This window comes from Triturus cristatus, chromosome 3_2, assembly GCF_964204655.1.
Source record: "Triturus cristatus chromosome 3_2, aTriCri1.1, whole genome shotgun sequence".
NCBI classification, from domain to species: Eukaryota; Metazoa; Chordata; class Amphibia; order Caudata; family Salamandridae; genus Triturus; species Triturus cristatus.
The window spans coordinates 923,887,269-923,909,781 of NC_140584.1; the positions used below are offsets into that span (position 1 = coordinate 923,887,269).

General features: G+C 43.6%; 1 protein-coding gene across 2 annotated transcripts in view; it reads left to right on the forward strand.

The window, feature by feature from the left end:
* YPEL2 (yippee like 2) overlaps nucleotides 1-22,513 on the forward strand; it is a 147,234-nt gene that overhangs the window by 82,748 nt on the left and 41,973 nt on the right. For both annotated transcript variants that reach the window (XM_085649396.1, XM_085649397.1), the window contains exon 2: nucleotides 20,816-21,137. In XM_085649396.1, coding sequence (XP_085505522.1) covers nucleotides 21,021-21,137 — 117 coding nt within the window. In that variant the 5' untranslated portion in view covers nucleotides 20,816-21,020. The remainder of the gene's footprint in view (nucleotides 1-20,815; nucleotides 21,138-22,513) is intronic.

The following is a 22,513-nucleotide window of genomic DNA, read 5'->3' on the forward strand; positions in this document are numbered from 1 at the left end:
ACGAGAAAATACCAATCTTCTAAATGTGGCATTTTCAAAATGGTGACTTAAAATCCAACATTACCATTAAAGGGTTTTAAAACTCCAATTCTTTGGACAGCAAATTCAATATTTTCCCACCTGCTTCCAATTGAAAGTTAGCACTTATTAAATGTAATAAAGTAACCCATATCATATGGGAGAGGTTGGTCATCTGTCCCTACCTCTTGTAGTAGTAAAAGATGAATTTAAGAGTTCTAAAAGTACATGTTCAACTCAGGATGGCGGAGGAGATCGTTCCGCAAGCGTGGCAGGCGCAAAGCCCGACTGCCACGCTTCCTCTGACTGTGAGAGGAGCTGCAGCAGCGTGAGTCATTATCGCTTGCCTTCTAATTCAAGTAAGCATCGAATCCCCTTATTGTGCCTTTAAGGATTCATCACCCGTTTTTGATGGTGCCCTCAACGAATGGTTTTTATTACAGAACTCTGTTTGAATCCCAGACGTATCCCACTAATCGGACGCGGTTCGCCCGCTTAGAGACCACATTTGATGAGGCGCTCTGCCCTTTGAAACGCACTAAACGGATTGCCAGGCCATCCTATACCACTGGCTAGGTTGCCATTACCTTCTTAATGTCCTGATGAAGACCCTGCATGACGATTCAATTTCGCATAATCTGGGTTGAAACGTCGACGATAAAGTGTTAGGACCAGTTCAAGACCTGTTTTTCGAATACATTTTGATTCATTCATGAAACAGCGCCATTGTTTTCCCTGATACTGGCCCTCCTCTTGTATATGATGTACATAGAATGTTTCCTTCGTATATGATGTACATAGAATGTTTCTTTTGTATTTGATCACTGTAAATACTGTGCACATAATTATCACTCTTGTCACCTTGTCACCGATTCACTGCTTCACGTTAAAGTTTATTTCATTGGTAACCCTGCGTTACAAGTAATATGGGTGTTTCTATATAAATGCAGAAATTTATATAAAAAACGACATCACACCCTCCAAATCTAGCATTAGTGTGATTTGTACTCTTAGTTTGTGTGGTCATCTTTTGATTTATTTGCATAACAAAGCGATTGTTTTACTAGATACCCGACAGAACCATTGTTTTTTGTAATAATTCTACCCAGGTTCTGAGGGACACAGGGTCACCCCATTGCTTTTACAATACGCTTCCACCACAGGCAATCGTAACGATTGCCTGGCAGGGCGGATAAGGCCGGGTATATGGGGGCGGTGCCTCAAAGGCACTGCCTGCCTGATCACAATGCTGGCGTCAGCCAGCCTTTCCATGGCGGTGGAACCGCCATGGAAAGGCCACCGCCATGGAAAGGCTGGAGGAGGCTGGATTCTGGGGGCCCGTTGCGGGCCCCCTCAGTGTTGAGGGGGCCAGTTGTGCACTAGGGGTACCCCACTACATTTCCATGCACAAAGTGGCAGGCACCGCGCGGTGCCTGCCACATGGTACATGAAAATGCACAACATGGCCATTTAACATTGCGTCAGGTGCTGCAGCCAGCTGCACCCGCCGCAATGTTAAACTGCTGGATGCGACTGCCGTGGTGGCGGTTGCATCGTGATTAGGGGTGCCGGACTGCCGCAATACAGGCGGGCGGTCCTGATCCCGCTACGATGGGCGGACTCGAGTTCGCCCGCCACCGTAATCGGCTCCTAGGTTCTGCCCTAGGGGTGACTTGCATATATAGAAAATGAAGGTTTTAGGCCTATCAAAGGTTTATTTTGCCAGGTTGAAATGGCAGTTTAAAACTGCACCCAAAGGCTGCAATGGCAGGTAAAAGACATGTTTGAAAGTATATGTAGGTCGGCGGCGCAATTCGTGCTGCAGGCCCACTAGTAGCATTTAATATACAGGCCCTGCAAACGTTGTAAGTCCACTTTACTAGGGACTTACAAGTAAATTAAATGTGCCTATTGGGTGTAAGCCAATGTCACCATGTTTACAGGAGAGAGCGCAAGCACTTTAAGGCTGGTTAGCAGTGATAAAGTTTGAAGGGTCCTAAGGCCAGCAAAAACAGGAGAATGGAAGGCAAACAAATTGCTTGAAAACTGCACCAAGGATGTCCAGCCCAACACACAATTTACTCAAAAACTTTTGTAAATCACTGCTTTTCAGTTGAAGCGGTTGTCTATGGGCATTGAACACTAGAATTTGGGTCAAAGTTTGAGGCCGACTGCGATGGAGGTCGGGTTGGTCCCGGTCAAACTTTTACCTTCGCACTTAAAAACGTTTCAGGTTCTTTTTCTCGTCTAGTGGCTTGTCAGCATAGTCCTCTGCAGCTTAGATCCAGTGTTGGGTTCTACATCAATGGACAGGCAAAGTCCAGTGGTCCGGTGGGAGTCTTGGTTCTCGATGGGTGTTCAAGGTTACCTATGAATTGGTAAAGTAGAAGTAATGTTTGAGCCTCTGATTCGCTGCTAAAACTGTTATCCTTTAATTACAGTTCTTCTGGGAGAAAGAGTAAACTCTAGCTCCAACTAAGTGTCCAGGACCTGAGGAGTAGCTCTTGAGGGGCTAGGACTCTATTTCACAGGCTATACTAGAGGAGTACAGGGCAAGTCCAATGGTAACTGATTAACTGGTCACTTTGCAGGTGCAGGTTTTTTTTTTTTATCTTTTGGTCCCTGAAGCTTAACAGGAGGCTGGTCGACTATCCCTTGGAGTCCATTCACCAGTCCTTGACACAAGTGGGAGTTGGTCCATCCTGGGAGGGGGGCGGTCTCGCTCTCTCTCCATGACGTCAACAACAGGAGCAGCCCTTCTCTTTCTGAAGTCCGGTCCTGGTTCAGCAGGTGCAGGCTTTCTTTCTGAGGTTCATCAGGCTCATTCCTTTGTCTGTTCTTTCCAAGCCCAGTAGTGTTCTCATGCTTGTTGCCAGGGGTGTCACTTGTATGCCAGTTTCAAATTTGTGGGTGAGTAGGACTCCCTAATCAATGAGGGTGAAATTCCCATGGGCAACCCTACCCACTATTACATCGCTCTCTGGGGGACCGGCATTAAACGAACCCACAGAGCATTTCTCTGTGTAAATCCAAGATTTCAGAACCATCCTTCCTGTGATCAGATCTGTGGGCACACCCCTGTGCAACTCCTTCTAGAAAACTGGTTTTGCAATGGGTTTTCCTCCTCTGGAAGATATGCCGGGCTGTCTACCTACACAAAGAAGAGGGCAAACTAAGGTGTGACTTATATGTGCCTGTGATAGGCAGCTAGCCCTCTAAAGCTTGTACATCTGCTGCCACGGCCTTCCGGCCATGCAGTCTGGAGGAGGCCACACCTTCTCCCACCAACAGGCCTTTTGTTCCCCTTTGCTGGGAGCCATTCACACCCCCTGGCAGGAGGGCAGCAGGCTGTCTCAAGTGACAAATGCTGTAGGCAACCAGAAACCATGACAAGAAATTTGGGGCAAGAAAGGGGTGACTTTCTAAAGTTACCTTTGTGTTTAAATTACCTTAAATCCGACTAAAGCAGTAAGGCCAAGTTTAATACAACAATTAATTTGAAGGCTTTGGGTGATATATTTGGTGGTCCAAAATGGAAGTTGGCGCTTAACGGTTCGGCTAGTGTACCCTATGTTAGTCAATTGAACTATCAGCCTTACTTCAGTGAAAACGACAATGGTGATTTTTCACTGTCAGGACATATAAAGCATAAAAGAAACTTCTTTCTAAGGCCTGCCTTAGGGGTAACTTATAAATATTAAAAAGGAAGGTTTTGGACTTGGATGTTAAAAAGGAAGGTTTTGGACTTGTCATGGCTGGTTGGCAGTTTAAAAGCTGCTCGACTGTGTGCAGTGGCAGACCGAGAGCCATATTTTCACTTTTTCACTGTTTAGTGGGGGAAAATAAGTGCTGCAGTCCATTAGTGACATTTAACTCCACAGGCACTGGGTGCATGTGGTACCATATACTAGGGACATATAGGTAAGTGAAATATGCCAGTCGGGTATCCGCTAATTACACATACATTCTAAGGGTTCAGAGCATGTGCATCCGGCCTAGTCAGCAGGGCCCAGTGCATTACAGAGACCAAAACTAGCAGCATCAGTCCAAAAATTTAGGGAAATGGGGGGTAATCATTCAAAAAGAGACCTTTCTTTACATATTTTATTAAAGCCAGTAATGAATATGTCAGATTGTGTCATAAATAACATTTTATTACTTGCTATAGTAACAGAACTGCAACAATGCAGCGGAAGATTGATTAATGTTAATCGTAAATTGTACTGTAACATTTTAAAAGTGACTAGGTTCAATACTTAAATATTCGTGTGGTTAATATATTTAAAACCCAAATCACTGTTACAAAGAATATGTTGTATGTTTTCGCTGGCATGGTAGTGTTTTAATTCAGTATTGAAATGTATGTAGTCAGGATTTTGACACACAAATCTCTTTAAATTCTTTCAAAAGAACAGTCACTATAGCTGGTTTTTAACTTTTGAAGCAATACATCTCGAACAGTCTGTAGTTGAACTGTAGCACATATGCATTATCCTGATTATTAGTACACTGATGTATATGAACGGGAGGCTGTGCCCAGCAAGGAACACACAGTGGATTTGCGTTGTTACCCTATGAAATACCTGTAAGCTTCAAGACGTTTAAGAGGCCTGTTGGCCTCTCAGGTTTGTAAAATATCATTGAAGGATGTTTTTTAACTTGGCATTATTGCATTACATCGTTAATTAAATCCATGTTCTTTTGCAGAAATATCCCACTTCCAAAGCATTCATAGTGGGGTAATTGCTGCACTTATCCTAGCTATAAAAGAGGCCACATGCAAGCGTCCTCACTACTGCACTGCACTCACAGACCAGAGTCTGATTCAGGTAGCTTGAGTTGGCTAATCATTTTTTTCTTCTGACTCCTGTCCCTACCTCTCTCCCCGCCCCAGGAGGTCCTTACCAATTTGGGTACTGGCGCTATGGGTGGACTGGTAGGATCATGCCTCATCTGAAGTGTAAGCCTTGGGTAATTGACCTACATCCCAGTCCAGTACATTTGCACACAAGCAAGGTTTGGTTTCGTGGTCCTAAAATGCAACGTCCACAGGGCAATCAGTTTCCATTAATATTCTTTATTTTTTACTCATTTAGAGTTTTATAAAGGGTGAGCATGACCCAAGGTATCCGTGCACTGTACATAGAGAACCCACATCCTGTCACAAAGCCTATTGCAGCAAAAAGCACAGAAGAGATCAATAAAAAGAGCAAGTGAGTACGCCGACTCTGACCACCCTAAATCGGTAATTAATGATTATTGCAGCGTCAGGACGAGCATGGGCTCCCGCTATCGTACTATTAAGGATAGAAAACCATAGAGAGAGATACAGGTACGCTGTCTATCTATAGGATATTGACGGCATACGTTAGTGTCAGCAGTGTTATGGCGATTCTTGATCTTCCAGTGTGGGCAGTTCAGGCAAGACCCTAGTTCTTTGATCATGCTAGCTTATTAGTTGCTAAATCTTGTAAGTGCTTATGCTAGACTATATTTTTCATTTTAAGATGGCAGGGTATGCCCAAACGTGGGTCCCTTGCTCACTTTGCCACTAGATTCATGGTAGCCTGGCTAATGAGGGGTGTTACCCTGAAACCGGTCCCAGGATGCTTGTTTCCAGTCCAAGAAGACCTGGATTGGCAGTTCAGGCTGAACTGTTTCCATGTGGAATAGGGTCAAGACTGATTTACATATGGCTGGGTCTGTACTGGGGCTAAAGAACGATGATTGATTCAGCCAGATCTGTGACAGAGGGTGTGTGTCTGAAAAGTTTCAGCGCTCCGTCCATCATCTCCCTGCGTTTGCTTTGTTCAGCCTAACTTAGCAGGGTATGCCCATACGTGGGCCCGTTGCTCACTTTGCCACTGGATTCAAGCTAGCCTGGTTGATGAGGGGTGTTACCCCAAAACCGGTCCTAGGATGCTTGTTTCCGGTCTAGCTTAGACCTGACTTGACAGTTCGGGCTGGATTGTTCCCATGTGAACAGGGTGAAGACTGAGTTGCATATGGCTGGGTCTGAACTGGGGTGGTGTAGTGAGCTAAAGAACGATGATGGATTCAACCCAGAACTGTGACTGGGGGCAAGTGTCTGAAAATGTTCAGCGCTCCGTCCATCATCTCCTTGTTTTTGCTACATACAATAAGGTTCCCATCACTTAAAAGACAGGGCTCTATGGTGGATATCTCTTAAGCAATTAAAATCGTTTGAACACCCTTGCAACTGCGTTAGCTCTGCCAATGAATTACTTGATAAGGGCACTTGGTGTATAGAAACTACACACGTTGTTTATGCATATAGAACTGAATATACTTCAGGTCTGTTTTTTTTATTTGTTTGCAAATAAAGACAGTGGGGCTTCTTTATTACTCGTGATAATACAGAGTGTCTCGAATTTATAATGGTAGATAATGATCCTTGCCGTAGACTAGTATGCTCTCTGGGGATAGCAGTATAATGTATGTTCAAGGAATATGTGTTGCATCGGATACCTAAGATTTAATACCAGCTGATGAGTTTGGGTGAATGTGGGTGAAAGCACAACATGGGCAAAGAACTTCCTGCAAGATTTTGTTTGAAATTTCTTAGTAGAGGGGAAGCATCTTGGTGCATCAATTCCAGCTGGTGAGCTGCACACCTAAAGCGCTTTGAAAGTCTGTGGATCGTATCGTCCATTAATAATTGGCGTATTGTTCAGCCCGGTCTTCTCAGTCACCACATTATAATAACTATTTGACTGCAGACTGTAGAGCTGCAAGCTAGCGCCAGACCTTTGCTTCGTCTACTGCTGACGTCGCTGATGGCTTCAGCTCAGGAGCTGTGGCTATGCCTCGGTCAACATCTTGTATCTAGTATCTGTCTCATTTCTGCAGATCTGAGAAGTGTGATGTGTACATCGAGAACGCTGTACTCTGTATTTATATTTAATGGGTTGAATATCAAATCAGGGGAAATCCAGATCGTGTGTGGTTCAGCTCTGGGGGCTTAACAGGAGCACAAACCATGGGCTTTTGAGAAAGTAGATCTTCCGTGAGAAAAATAAACTGCATGCGCGCTCAGATCTGCTTTTTTTCTGCACTTTGTATCTGATGTACCTAGAAACGCTGGAAGAATGTTCAAACCTCCGTGCAAAATAGCATGTTGGAGCGCTTCTCACACACCAGAGGCAGGTACTTTTCGGGCCTTCTCTTGTAACTAGGTACCAAAAGTAGGCAGTTCCTTAGATTGCTGCCATACCTTACCTGGTAGAAGAGCTGGTCTGGGATGCTAACAGAAGTAGCGCTAGCTGGGGCTTTTTTCTTGTGTGTACCTTGTGGTGCTATAATTAATGCAGCACAGTTTTGCCATTGCCAAATAGACAATATAACTTAAATCAGTGTAGCGGCTAAAGTTATAATCTGTTGTGGTATTGCACTATGCCCCTCTTTAAGATACCCTGTTCCTCTTGTTTAACCATGTGATCTCAGGTTCTCTGTGACCACAAGGGTACCAACTCCTCTTGTGCGTCAGCAGTGCCCATGCCTCTTGTTGGCAAGTGAGATAAAGAGCCTTCCTTTCTTTTAGTCTCTTGAGTAAACACCCTTTGACTTGTTGTTAGGCGTCCTGCTTATGTAACTATATTTTTCCTGGAAAATCGGTCCATAATAATGAAAGGAATGTTCATCAAATGTCCAGGAAAGCCGGATCTATCCCTGCGTTTCAAAATATCAATTGATCCAAAGGGAATGTATTTACATTGTCCTAGTAGTCTTCTAAAGCTAGGAGTGTTTTCACTATGTGTGAGCAAGCTGGAAAGTGACCTCCTCATGCTGATCCATTCTCTTCCAGACGTCCCTTGGAAGAAGCCTGAGAAAATGTGTGTCTTCCTCTGTAAACCAGTGACTTTGAAATTCAAACCGTGCTCCTCTTCCACTAGCCCTACTCCTCAAACCAGTAATTGATTTTCCTATGTCTTGAGGAACTTGACATGACCCATAGAGTGACGACCCTTTTCCCACTTCACTATCCAGCTGTGGCCAAACTGGGAAGACCCGCTTGGCGGATCCTGGCCTGTTTTCCACACCTCTCTGTTTCCTTTCGACTTGCGAACATCCCAGCAAGTAGAGCAACCCAACACCAGCCTCTCCACCATCCTTAATTCATGAAGCAGGCCTGGACTAGAGAACAACCAAACCATAGAAGGGACTAACACGCTGAATTCAGAGGTTGCAATCAGATGACCCACCAGGAAGGTGAACCTGTGGGCTACTCACTGGAACAACTATATATTACCCCAACAGTAGTAACTAGGTAGGAGTATTTATGTAAAGCATCTCCGTGGCACCATGGGCCCCTGTCATAGTCTGTGCCAAACACCTTTCTTTTCCCAATTCCAAGCCTCTTTTCTGCAGAGACTAATTTCTAGAGGTGCCGTAGCACTGGTTCTTTACCTGGGTGAGCCTGTATCAGGTGCTCAAGAGACCGTCCTCTTCCTTGTTCTGTGTTAGTGCATTGAGGTGCACTCTAAAATGTCATTTGACCCCTGCTGATACTGGTACCCTTTGTACCGGGACTACCCTTGTACAGTTGACTGCCTAACCAGAGGAATCTATGGGACCCCCAATGTTTCTAACATTAGCTGAGAAGCTACGTAACCAAGAGGGTCCCTGGAAGTGAAAGAGAATCTCGACTTTGAGTAACTGATGACAATGTACTTTATCCATGGGGCCTATGGCTCTAAAAGCTGATTGGCCAAGGTTCTGTGCGCCTCTAGGAGCTTGAATTTAGTTATTGTGACCAATAGAAACTGATATGCAGGTCCACTTACTTGCAAAGTTCCCCCTAACCAGGAGGTGCAGAATCCCTAAGTTAACCAGAAAAATCCCATCTTGACCCCGTGCAACCAAGATTCGGGCTCCAGAACTACCTGTGATACTGAAAGCATGTAGGATAAAAATGAATCTTGGAGCTTTCCTTTCTAGATGCTCATCAAAAAAATCATGAATGTGCCGTAGACGCCGTCTGTAAGCTAAGATTTTAACTTTAACCTATGAACATCTGTGAGAGCTCCGCCCTTTCTGTTTGGGGTCATAAATCTATGATTAGCGACTTCTGTTTTACGTTCCATTTTGTTGTATCATGTCAAACATCTGTGTATTCTTTTAAAGTAGCCTTCCTGTGCACTGACCTCTATTGATTATGTCGATAATAATGTTGTTATGTGTCTGGCGCTGCCAACCCTGCATCGTCAACAGTTTGGCTGTGAATGCTAGACCACAGATACCTTTGGAGTGCTCAAGAAGTAACCAAGCCACCCCCGCCCGTAGCAGTCCTGCCATACAAGGTCCTGGGCCAGCTAGACCATTGTGTAGTCTCGCCTGTAAAAACGAAACAGCTGGCTGCTCCCTCCAACCCACAGTATCTGAGGAAAGCCTGACAATCAGTGACTCGTGGCAGATTTACACACACTGCTCTACGGCCCCAGGCCCCAAGAACCGGCTGCAGGTCGCTGCAGCACACGGGCGGTGTGGTTTCTTCTCCCCACCCCTTCGGACATTAGACTTGTGTTATCAGGCACCCACCCCCTTTCCCCCTTCCTGCTGATCCAGGCCTGAAGCTCGTTTGTCCTTGCTTTAATGTTCCCAAGGTCAGCGGGTGCATCCTCGGCTTCAAAGCTGCTCCAGAATCCAAAGCAAACCCTGCTCCTATTACAAATGACTTTGCCTCGGCAGACAGATGGCATCTGCATGAATATTCTGCTGAAGTAGGTATAAATCGGCTCTTCAGGTTTACGAGGATGGATGCTGGCTGGGTACAGCCTTTAAATGGCTGTGCATTGAGAAGAGCTTCAACATTCGGGAAACTATGCTCCAAATCAAATGCATCTTTCATTGTAATTGCTTTCCTTAGGAGCGCACCCCCCTGCAGAGGCCTTTTATGCACAGAAAACACGCAAATGTAACCAAGTGGTCTACACATCCGCGCTTACATTTCTGGTGCACAGAGAGATTGACTGACTGACTTCCTAATTTGGTAGGGGCAGCGCCCCACTTCACCCAAGATGCCACTTTTTTTTTGCACCCAAGATGCCACTAAACGTCGTATTTTGCCATTTTCCAAAACTCCTACATGCTGATTTACTCTGTGGCAGTTACTTATTCGTGCCATTATGGCTATTGTATAGTTAATACCACTGTATTTTCTGCCTTATTAAGAACTTCCGGAGACCTCCGAGTTTACCATGAGTTGTGGACGGGATGTGATTGAGATATTCAGTTCAGCAAAGGTTATAAGGGCAGTCCAACAGACAAACATTGTTCAGTGACTTTGTACCCTTATTGTAGTTGTACATTCGAGCCTGGAGACATTCTGTTGGAAATATCCATCCATTGACATGTTTAGAGAACATTTGAAAGAGCTTCCTACAGGTGCTGATGGAAACGCGAAGAGTACATTCAATCAGCGACCTTAAAAAGACGCACAGAAATGGTAGTAGCCAGCAGGACAGGACAATGCTGGAGGCCTCGTGCCTTGTCGGTGGGTGCAGTGGTAGGAATCCTGCAGGAATTTCAAACAGGCTGATCGACTCTGCACCTGGGCCAGTGGGCTCAAGGGGGACCCTCATGACCGCTCTGATGCTAACTCCACAGTGCTCCTCCATCTAGCACCAAAAGTGCCTTGTCAAACAAGCCCAACTGAGGACTAGGAGCATCCTTTGAAAGACACGGGTTAGGAGACGCAGTGTAACAGAACCCTCTACCGCCACAGTCCTAGCTCATGTAAGCTTTTTATGCCAAGTCTAGCCACAAAATTGGTGGATGGGGCTGTCAGATTTCATCCAGTGCCAGCTTTGGGATTCTCTACTATTTTCAAGGTCAACCCTATCCTGGGGAAGCTAAAAGTGATTTATAGGGCAGTTCTTAAAGGAAGAAGGTGAAGCAAGTTTGAGGTTCTCAGTCCTGTTCCCTGTTTCCGGTTGTCCCACCCGATAGACCAAGGGCTTGATATTTGTGACCTAAATGGCTATGTGACCTAAATCATCTTCCCTTCCGTTCACACCCCCCTGCCAGCGTACCCCATCGCTGGCCGTGCTCTATGGCTTTTCAGGGGTCTATTCATCTTTTGTCATGTTTACCCAAGATGGGTGGCAGGTTTATCTCCCAAGAATTATTTTTATCTAACGCATCTCAAAATCAATACAATTCTTCCAATTCTAGAGTCAGTATATTAAAGGTTATATAAATCAGAGCAATGTAGTTGTGCGAATTCTTTTTTTATTTGCTTTATATTATACATTTTTCGTGGAAGCAATTTTCTTCTTTTGCAGCCACTTGATGGTACTCTGAAACTGTTTAAACGTTGACAATGCCGTTTCTTTACATGTTGCATAGTGCAAAGATGTCCAACGGGCACCTGTATCTATGCCACATATTCAGGACCTCACTATCTACGTCAATTGGTTCCATTTGGTTTCATTGGATGTAAACCTGTGTATAGCCTGAAACTCTGCCAAGGGAAGGCCCAATCAGCATGCACCAAGGAAACCCCTCCCCTAGGGAAGTTGAGGTTGTTCCTTTAAAAATGTACTTTCAAAACAATGCGAAAAAGTCTCCTGTTTGCTTTTTTAGTAATTAATGAAGAACGTTCCTGAAAGCAGCATCTGTTTCTACTGTGGATTTGAAGTTAAACAATGAGGAGGTATTTAGTGCTAATCGTTACTGTACTATAAATGCACTGTGTCATGATGGGGTTGTTCTCTTTATGGTGGCCTGCCGTTGCCTACTAGCAGGAGATGTAGTTTTGCTTGGTGCCCTGGGGAAGAGATCATTGATGACTTGGGACAGATACTGAGCTGCATCTGTAATGTTTATTTTTTTCCATACGGAATTGAAGTCACATCTGGCTCATTTAACAGTACCAGAGAGCATTACGATCCAGGTGTGACTCCAGCGCTGTATTAAAACGAGCATTGGCGAAGCCAATAGGTCTCGTCTTTATGAGAGCTGTTGGCTTTGCCAGTGTCTTTTAGCCATGTTGTACTGTGGAGTGGTGTTGAGTGGAGTGAAGTAGAGAAGAATGGTGTGGCGTAGAATAGAGTGGCATGGAGTGGTATAGAGTGGAGTGGCACAGAGTGAAGTGGAGAAGAGTGGAGTGGTGTAGGATAGAGTGGCGTGGAGTGGCGTAGAGTAGAGTGTTGTACAGGGAAGTGGAGTGGGGTAGAGTACAGTGGGGTGGAGTGGTGTAGAGGAGAATGGTGTAGAGTGTAGTGGCTTTGAGTACAGTGACGGAGAGTGGTGTAGATTAGTACAATTGTGGGTGTAAGTAACCAGCACCAATAGAGATGGCAGGTAGGGTGAAAGCAGCAAACATAAGAATCCATAATGCTTGTGTTAAAAGTAGGAAATCACATTGCATGTTTAGCAATAATACTGAAACGCTTATAAAATAAAAAGACAAGGAAGACCACATGTACTTGGTCCATGCTCCAAGGAGGAGCTAATACAAGAAAGGAAGGGAAGCCTACAGGAGCTAAGCAGTCGAAAAATTGCAAATAAAAGTGACAACAGAAGCAGCTAATTGTATACTGTGGGGGAGTTGTAAGCCCACTGAATTGTAAACCATGTCTTGCCTGGCAGCACATGTGCTGTGCAGGAGAGACTTAAAAATAAGCAGGACACATTCTGTTTGCTCTGTTCCCTAGTGAAAAGTTTGTGAGAAAGAAAGGAGAACTTTGGCGTATACGGATGCGCAGTGTTCCACACATTTATGAACTTTTTGTCTTCAGTCACGCTACTGAAGGATATAAAGTCAAGATAGGTCTTGCAGCCTCCTTCTAGTCTCAGTTTAAAAAAAAAAAAATTTGGGTTGAATAGGGGCGGTTCTCTCGGCTTTCAGGGGTTACAGCATATACTTAATTAAGTTGTAGGTGACTTTCTCAATGATGACAGAGGTTTATACCTCTCATCCTTGCCTGTCTGATTTCACAGTGATGAGAGTGGATTTCAGTTTCTTCTGGAATAGTATGGCAACACTATTTATTTTTTTCTCCACCTTTGATTGAACAATTTCTTAGACTCATTGTTTTATTTGGGTCCCCTTCTCACCTGGATGAATGTATTCATTTTTGTACATGTTCTCAAATGTTTTGTTGTTTGATTGGATTGTTTATCCCCTTAACCTTCCTTGAGATATTTAACCCCTTCGCTGCGGCGGACATTCCGCCGCAGTGCTGGGGGGTGCGGGGGGGCAGCGCGGTGGCGCTGTGCTCATGACGGAGCCGCTCCGTCATGAGCCACGGTTGGGCTGTGCTCATGACGGAACGGTTCCGTCATGACTCTTGCCCAGTTGCATTGTCCCCCGCACAGGCGGGGAAACAGCGCCGCGTAGGCGGAGCGGCCGCCAACGGGCGTGTCATGACGGAACCGTTCCGTCATGAGCACACGGCAACCGTGGCTCATGACGGAGCGGCTCCGTCATGAGCGGGGAAGGGGTTAATGAACAATACTGTTTGATACCCGATAACCTAGATTATTTTGGTATGTTAATTTTTCAATGCCTAACTTGCTAGATTATGCAGGTCCCATCAGATTTATTTTTTTTGCGTTCAAGTTTTGAGTTTATTTCTCAATGCTGTAGTTGCTCATCGTTCCTCTTGCTCTGGATTGCCTTTTCTACAGCATTGTTTCTCCAGCTATAGAGAATCCTGGTGAGCTACTTTCCTTGTGCTGTTTTACAATTGTGGCGGTCAAAGGGGTTATTGGTGAAGGGTTGGGATATATATGGTGTGAGTATTGTGTGGCAAGCCATGACTTTGGGCAGAGCACACTGCCCGGCTTATATGATAAGGGTTACTTGATGTAGGGCATTGACAGATTGTTTGACCTTTGATCAGGGTTTTTAAGTAGAAATGAGTTATGCTTACACTTCCTGACTTTTGCTGTTTTCAGCTAGCATCTGCTTAGACATTGTCTGGTTAGCCTCCATGTTTGTGTGATGAGACCAAGTCCTAGAATTCCTGAAAGCTGAGCGTTCACTGAAAATTTGAATCCTGTTTCGCTAGGTGTCTTTGCATTTCTCAGGGATTATTAATCGGATCATATGTTTTGATGTTTCTGTGGGTCTCATTTCAACAATTTATTTTCTCCTCTTTTACTGTGGCCGTTCCCAGGTATTTAGTGATATAGAATTGTCTCCCTGCCCCAAAGTTATTTTATTATTTTACCTGGCAGCTTACCGTACCAGGTTGGCATCCTTAAATTATAGGACGTTCATAACGATACCTGTTGGTGTGGGGTTATTTGTGGCATTCATTTGTGACTCAAGATGGTGTGCTCTTTGAATGTTAAGAGTCACATCTGTTAGGAGTTCAAGCAGCTTAGGTAGGACTGTTTCAGGATGAGTATGATGGCATTTCTTTCTTTGCCCTCTTGTAGTCCATAAAGTTTGACTCTGTTCTTTATGTTTCTGTTTTCCAGATTTTTCTTTGTTCACCAAAGGTGATCTTGAAATTCCACATTTTGTAGTGTCCTTAGGAAGCAATCCAGTCTGTCGATTTTTGTTGCTTTATTGTTGGTCCTCTTCCATATTTTGTCTAATTTCTCTTTAATTTCGAATAGTTTATATGAAGTAGAAGCCCTAAAAGGCTTCAGTGACTTCACTTCCTCCACGATACTCACCAGAGTGGGATTGTCAAGCTGTATCATATTTAAAAGATGGTCACACTTTGGTCTCTTATTGTTTAACTTGTCTGTACATGTAAAGTCTTTTTAGGTCTCGCCTTGCTATCGCGTAAGCGATCGCAAAGCGAGACTATTGTAAGGGGCATTTAAAAGTGCTCCGAAAAGCGGATTGCATGGCGAGCACACGCACAATCACGCGCATCGTGCCGCCATGCAATCCGTTTGGCATCGCACTTCAAAGGGTCCGCTCCCCCGCCTGGAATGCGCTCCCCCGCCAAGCACGCGCGCCACGCTCCGCCGGGCTTGTCTTGTTTTTGTTTGTTTTAGAAATCACTGGAATGTAACAGTTGTGTTTATTTACTATTTAATTTATTTGTAACTTATTTCATGTAACATTTTAAACAAACAGTTTACATAGCAATGATGACAGTATATAGACCAATGAGCCGTGGTGGTTAAACACAGTAACTGGCAGTTGTTGAATTTATTTATATTGCTATTTTGATTTCTACGTCTCGGCTACAGACACCTTTAACTGTCAGATGGCCAGCCTTGTTTTCTTTGATGTGGGCTTTTCTTCCTGTACTTCCTGTACGCGTTTATTGCCAGTATGGAGCGGTTTTCTATCTACGATGGGCGCTGCACTGGTAGCTTTCTCTTTCGCTTATATCCTAAGAAGCGCTTAATGCACCATTTTCCTGTCCACAGTTCCAGCTGTCTCTGGTTTATTTTGTTCTGTACGTGTGTTTGAAATGTCGTCTGCACGGGTGCACCCTTCCGATTGCCTGTAGTGCTAATAAACTTAAGGCATTTGTTTACAGCTTTCATCATTCTTTTATTTACATTTTTCAGATGGGCATATCTCTGCGTTAATGTTTTTTTTGTATGCACAGGGCCAGCGCCGAATCGAACCCAGCTCCCCAATTCCAAAGGCGGCAGCTCTGAATAGTATACCACATCCTCTCTCACTAAACAACCAGCATTTTTTAGGGTTGTTTGTCTTTGTATCGTTCACTGAGTTACCCTCCCACTATGCACCCACCCTAAACCCCTTCCTCTTTTGTTTCCCTGCTATTATTATCCGTTTGGGCAGCTTTGAGCGTTTGGAAGCCAAATGTTTGAGCTCTGTGTAGAATTTTACTGTCAAAACGAAACTATGACAAAGAGCCAGAAATAAAAAAAAAACGGTTATTGAATACTGGAGGAGAAAGCTGTGAGAATGAGAAAAAAAAAGCGAAATGCTTTCAAAGCGAAGACAGTGAAACCGGCAAGGTGCTGGGTAGGAGCTAAGTGTGAAGAAAAAGCAGCGAAAGTGATGCAGGCAGCGATAAAAATGCAGACATAAGCGGAAAGCGTTCTCTTTGAATTCAGCAAAACATATACAGGCCCACGCAGACACTAGTGCACACACACATAGGGCTACAGCGATCACTTTAACTGTTCTCAGTGCACTCCTGATGTTCTCTCGCAGCCTGTGACCTTACGTCACAGGACTGGCCAGGGTCCAAGCGCCATCAGTGTGCAGGAGGTACTCACCAGATTTGCTCCGTGGGTTCGTGTGTCTGTTGCAGAGATCTGTGTGTAATTTGAAGGTCAGAAGTTTGACTCTCTCAGCAGGGTCATCCTAGACTTTCATCCTTCCAAGGTCGACTCAATGAGGACTGTTGAATTGGGTCTTTTGTAGCAACCGCTATCAGAGAGAGGTGCTTATGGAGCGAATTGAGATGTGCACCTCAAATTGCTTTTGACAAGAAAAACCTGAATTAGTGCACGTATGTTAAGTGCTTTCGTATAGCAGAATTTTGCCGTTTGTATGGCTCATGGCACTTAACACTGTAGCAAGTGAAGTATGGACTAATTTATTAGGTAATGATGGTTTAAACGCAGGGTCACTGGAATTATGCTGCTCTGTGGCTGTGGTCTTTTCTGTGTCATGATCCAGTTTCCCGCACGTGCCACATAATCTATCATCTTTCTCGTAATTTGCAAATTTAAACAAAAAAATGGTTCACACTCAAACAGATCGAAAGTCACTAAAACACTGCTACCCGAGTTGTCTATGCCGCATCATTCCAGGGAAATTAAGTGATTTGCACAGACTCACAAGATATTGAGGCGATGCCGAGACTCAGTCTTGTTCCCCAGTTCCCATGTCGACAGCTCTGGCCATTATGCAACATTCTCTCACCAAAGTGGCAGTAGGGTAAGCAGGACTAGCCTCTGGCATTTTTGTTTAATATGGGAAAAATGCATCCGTCTTTATTAAGGGCAAGCAAACAGTTTTTGAGCCAGTACCTTCCTGTAGGAGGACTAAAGCACCACAGCAGCAGTATGTTGCTTTTGGTTTTGCTACAGACAACCTAGCCATGGTAAGCTGCTTGTAGGCAAACTGCAGCCTTCCTCACCTTTAAGAAAGGCAGTTGTCTTTTAGAAATGGTAGGCCCTAGTTAACCCCTAAATTGTAAGGCATGTTCCAATGCAATAGGTCTCGAATTTGCTAGTGTTTTAGCTATTGGCATTGTAAATGACAATGTCTTTTATTTATTTGTTTTCAAAACCTGCAAGCAGTGCGTAAATACAAACTTTGTGCTTATAGTAGTTGCTTAATAGAAGCAAGGCTGGCAGTAACTGCGCTTCTTTTACGGTCAGCCTTGATTCTCGTAAGCAAGGACTATAAGTACAAAGTGCATGTCTACACATCGCTTGCAGGTTTTCAAAACACATAACTAAAAGACATTGTCATTTACATTGCCAATAGCTCAAACTCTCGCAAATGCGATACCTATTGCATTGCAAATGCTTGTTTAGCTTAGGATTTCTCATTTGCCACAGTTGAGGACTCTGAAAATTCTTGTAGAGCGGTGTAATTTTTTACATTAGTATTTGACATTTTATTGATTCCTGCATATAGTGGGGGTAAAGATTTTGGTGTTACATATAGCTACTTACTTGCTCTCCTCTGAAAGAGATAAGAAGATATAGAGAACCACAGCAAAAATATATTCTAAATCAAGTAGTCCCAAGGATCTCTAGCTACCTATAAATAACTCTCCTTTATACAGCCCAGTCCACTAAATTAGAAGCTTTTACTTGGTCAATTTAATAGATGGTTACCAAAATTGAAAAGGGTGTATGCGAGATGAAAATGTGGATATTTTCAGCTCATAGGCTGATGTTTGGAGAAGAATTCTTGAATTTCCTGCATGTATTTAAATCTGATATTTGAATGATAATAAATGCGGTGTTGGGGAAGCTTATAATTAATATGATTTCCTTGATGACAGAGGCCTATCTGCTATGGCTGTTTTGTGTTAACCTTGACGCACTATGTTGACCATTGTTGGTAATCCTGATGTACCCCAATTGTAAAAGTGACAGTATAGGGTATATAATCAGATGCCTTACTTAGCCTCTGGCCTTTCCAGGGCTCACGTGGCACTCTCTGCCAGGCCTTACCGTGATCTCAGATGTTGTTGCAGTATAGTGCTGAAGTTCCAGAAAAGGACGCACGATTTGTTTGCAGCAGAGCTAATGTTTTGGAAGGTAATCCTCTCTGCCAAAGGCGAAACACGCCCGACAGTGCAGCCAGCCCGGTCTGCTGCATCGTGCTTTGGCGTGCCTGCATTTCTATTTTTAGGCGATTTACTGTCAGTGATGAAAACAAAAATCAAGCCAAAGTGTGTGTTCGTTTGACGGTAGAAGCACCGATTCAGGAATCTGATGGAAGTGCAGGGTTGATCGACTGTCTTCTGAGGCTATTAACTGGAAAACAAGTTCTGCGAAGAGACGGTCTCTGCGAATAGACTGTCTCTGTCCTTCCTGTGGAGAGTGATGTCCTTGGGCTCGGCCAAATGATCGGGTGAGGCCAGTTCTTAATCACAGAAGAAGCCTGGCCTCAAAATATGCTACACACATGTCTGAATAACATCTTGATCTGCACGCTCACTTGCTGCTTCCGGTTTCAAGCAGCTGATCTACTTGTAAACTAGTAGGAACGTTTTCCTTCAGGTACCTCAAACTCTGGAGTCTGTCCTGTTTATGTTCCGAGAACTACTGGATATGTGGAAACTCTGACTTTATATACATGGGCATTGCAGATACTGAGATTCTGTGGGTAGAGGGTGGGTGGGGACAGTAGGGCGCCTATTCAAAGTGTTACTTACCTTCAGCCTGTCGGCCTTCGTAAACATAAATATGCATGAAAATCATTTTTGTAAAGAACTTAACTAGCATTTCTTTTACTAACAGTCTGCACGTAGATAAAGCTATTGTTAAATAACCAGTAAGATAATCATTAAGATACCAATGCCTGTGCCACTCGGGGCCTCATCAAGTTGTAGTCCTGAGGTGAGGGGGAGATATGAGAAAACACACTGGGATTCCAGAGGCATCCACTGAAACGAATTATCGAATTTAGAGGCTGTAAATGTACTTCAATTAGTTTTCTTATTTAGGCAGTTGTCTGATCACTGGTTTATTAACCTTCTAAACGATTAATGATAAAAATGTGAGTTTGTTTATGCAAAGATCTGCTGAGCGGTTGCAAATTCACTTACTTGGCTCCAAACGATCTTAACTTTTTTAAATTGTTCAGTAAGAGCTTCTGTGTTAGGTAAACAAATTGTGCGCAGACAAACACATGTTTTTCTTGGGTTCTGGGATATTTCTTTTTTGATAACTGCTTACTGGTGCCATCTCAGGTGTGGCGTCTACAGCCAGTTCTGGCTTTGTAGTCAACAGCATATTCCCTAATATGACTTTGAAGTCCTTCCTAATAATGTGAAACTAAATAAATGAAATGTCTCCAAATGCAAAGTGCTTTTGTCCAAGAGGCTAGGGCTGACTTATTTTGTGCCTCATGAGATTGCAGCTATGAACTTTCTTATAACCAGGGCCACTGGAATTATGCGGCAAAAAAAAAAACGGATTTATGTGGCATAGTGCAGCACATTTTGTGATAGTATTACTTAATTATTTTGTCATTTTTACACCTGATAACTGTCTGAGAAAATAGTTCAGTTTAATTAGTAGCAATATAATACTCATACAGCATTAAGCAAATGAAAGATGACCAGTCAACCTTTGAGCAAAGCCGTCACAAGTCGTCAAATGTTTATGTAACTTTTGATCTGTTTGAGCTAGAAACATTTTTTTTTGTTAAAATCAGAAGATTATGCGGGAGATGATGGATTATGTGGTGAATGCGGCCAATCCATAACTATGCACAGATCGCCGCAGAATCGTTTACTTTCATTAGCCCTGTTTTTAACTAAGCAAGTGATCCATTGTCTGATGTTAATATTCTATTATGTATGACAGTAAGATGGCACTGTCATTTTAATACTTTTAATGCAGCAGAATCGAATAAACGTCAAGTAAACAGGTTAAGGGGCGTCTTCACACCTCAATCACTTCTCTGGCGAGTTCTCTATAGCGTTTCTGAAGTGGTGGAGTGAGGCGTTAAGCCTTGACGGCTAACGCCTCACTCCGCCACTTGCTTTACACATATCCCCCTTTGTGTTTTGATTCTATTTTGTCTTTTGAGTCAGAAGACGGCACACCGCACACTATATTCCTATGTGCAACTCTTGTATAGTATAGATTTCTCTAATTAGTTTCTTTACAGTACACAAACTTGTTGCAGTTGGAGCATAAAGTTACGAGCTAGCTCCATGTCACAGCGGATGCAGTGCCCCAGGATTGACTTTTGCTTTACTTCCAGGATTCGGGAGGTTGATTATATGATAACATTTGTTCTAAAAATGAAGTTAGAAACTGGAGCTTTGGGTTCCCATTAACATGGAATTCATTAATCCTTATTTAGGGGTTTTGACAGAAACGATGCATCTTGCTGTTTGTCGTACTTGTCAACAAATATATACACTTTATTCCTTATGTAAAAACGGTCTGTCTCCTCCGGCAGAAAGATTGTTTCTCCTGAAGAAGCTGTCAATGACCTTCATCTTCTGTAAATTATTGATCTCCTGTGTGACAGGGCTGAGGGTAGAATTTGCATTAATAACCTTTCTGCTGTACATTAATGTTAGTTTCCTTGGTATGTTTTAGCTTGTGTGATTCAATTTGGTTGCTGTTATTTATAGTAAAAGAACCATAACCACATTGATGTACTCTTGTTTAACAGGTGAGTGAAAAGTGGCAGTGAACGTTGGGTCTAAGCACCCTGACCCAGTGAAAGCTGTATTCCTCCAGTGTGTGGCTGCTGCCCCACACCCTCAATCTGCCAAACCACGGCCTTTACCTGCGTCTTCCGCTGTTTCCCTTGCGATCCTTCCTGCGGGAGCGCCTCTTGGGCCACGCCGGAATTCACCCAGCACTCAGTTGCCCCGATGGTGAAGATGACTAGGTCCAAGACCTTTCAGGCATACCTGCCCACCTGCCACCGAACATACAGCTGTATCCACTGCAGAGCACACCTTGCCAACCACGATGAGCTAATCTCCAAGGTAGGTGACTCTTTCGAAGCATTTCTGTGGTTGTGAATCATTGACTATTTCTCGGTTCTAGGACTCCAAGACTGGTAATATTGATACTGTAGCACCATTCTGTTTAATTCCTCCAGATGGTCGAGTCCGAAGGGAATTCATGTGACTGGACCACTGTTTCCATAGCTGGACGTTTAGTGAAAAACTGAAATATATCCTGATAGTTGTATCCCAAGATCAGTTCAGTTTCGTGATTTGGATTAGAGTATGCAAGTACAATGATTTCCCATAGGAGATTGCAGGACGTAGAACGAATTATCCCATTGACCTACAATAAGGCATGTGAAGTGGTTTGAGCATTATCTGTTTTCTATAAGGCCAATTATTACATATGTCTACGAACGGATGGTAAGCTTGATTGCTATTGAGAGTAGTAGGTCCATGAGTCTTATATCAGTGCTCGATTGAGGGACCCTTTTGGGAGATTCCAGTGGCCCTATGCAGACCGTAGGGAAGTCTAGATCAACATGGACCTAAAAGTTATCTTTAGAGTTGAGAGATTTTCTCCCAGAATGGTTTGATTTGTTTGTAACTAACGAATATATGCTGTAAGTCCCATGGGACCTCTTTGCAGTTCCAACAAAGGTTTGCAGGTTTGGCTGGGGTCCAGAAGTCCTGAGGCATGGAAATAAACTGTTTGGAACAAGGTTGTGATGAGTTTGTATGCTAGGCTATTTTCACATATACTAGACCATTTATCAGCAGAGAGGGGTTCTCTATGTTTCTAAGTATCACCTCATATGTGAGCTGCAGTTAACTTTGAGTTTGTCTGCGTTGCTTCGTTTGCAAATTTGTTAGGTTGTGTGGCCTGCAATGCCACTTATTTAGCTGGTTTGTGCGATCTGGGTTATTTATTAGACCTTGTTTTCAGATTCTTGATTTTAGTTTTAGAAAGTTGTAGAAGTCTGTGTTGGGAAGGGAGTTAGTGCTTTGTAGCTCGGAAGAGGTGAGCAGCCTCTCGATTGACAAGTCTTTGATAAGGGAGATACCTTTGTGTACCCAGTCTAGGCCAAAGTTATGAGAGCTGCCTATTCCTTATTTCGGGATACCAGGATAGATTGAGAAATTTGGTTAGTCTTTTTATTGTCAGTCTGTAAGAGGGGTGTTGCTATGTCAAAGGTGATTGATCTGTTTGAATGTTGAGCTGTAATTTATTACACTGATAAGTTTGCCAGGAAGTGCTGCGTATACGAGAAGTCTTTTTCTTTCTGGCTCCATTTAGGAAGGTCACTTGAAGTGTCTGAGAACTAATATGATCATTGATTTGCAAGGAAGGCAGTTTGTATGAGATTTTTGCTCTTTTCTTATTCTGTAGGGACTCGAAGGTGAAAAGGTTT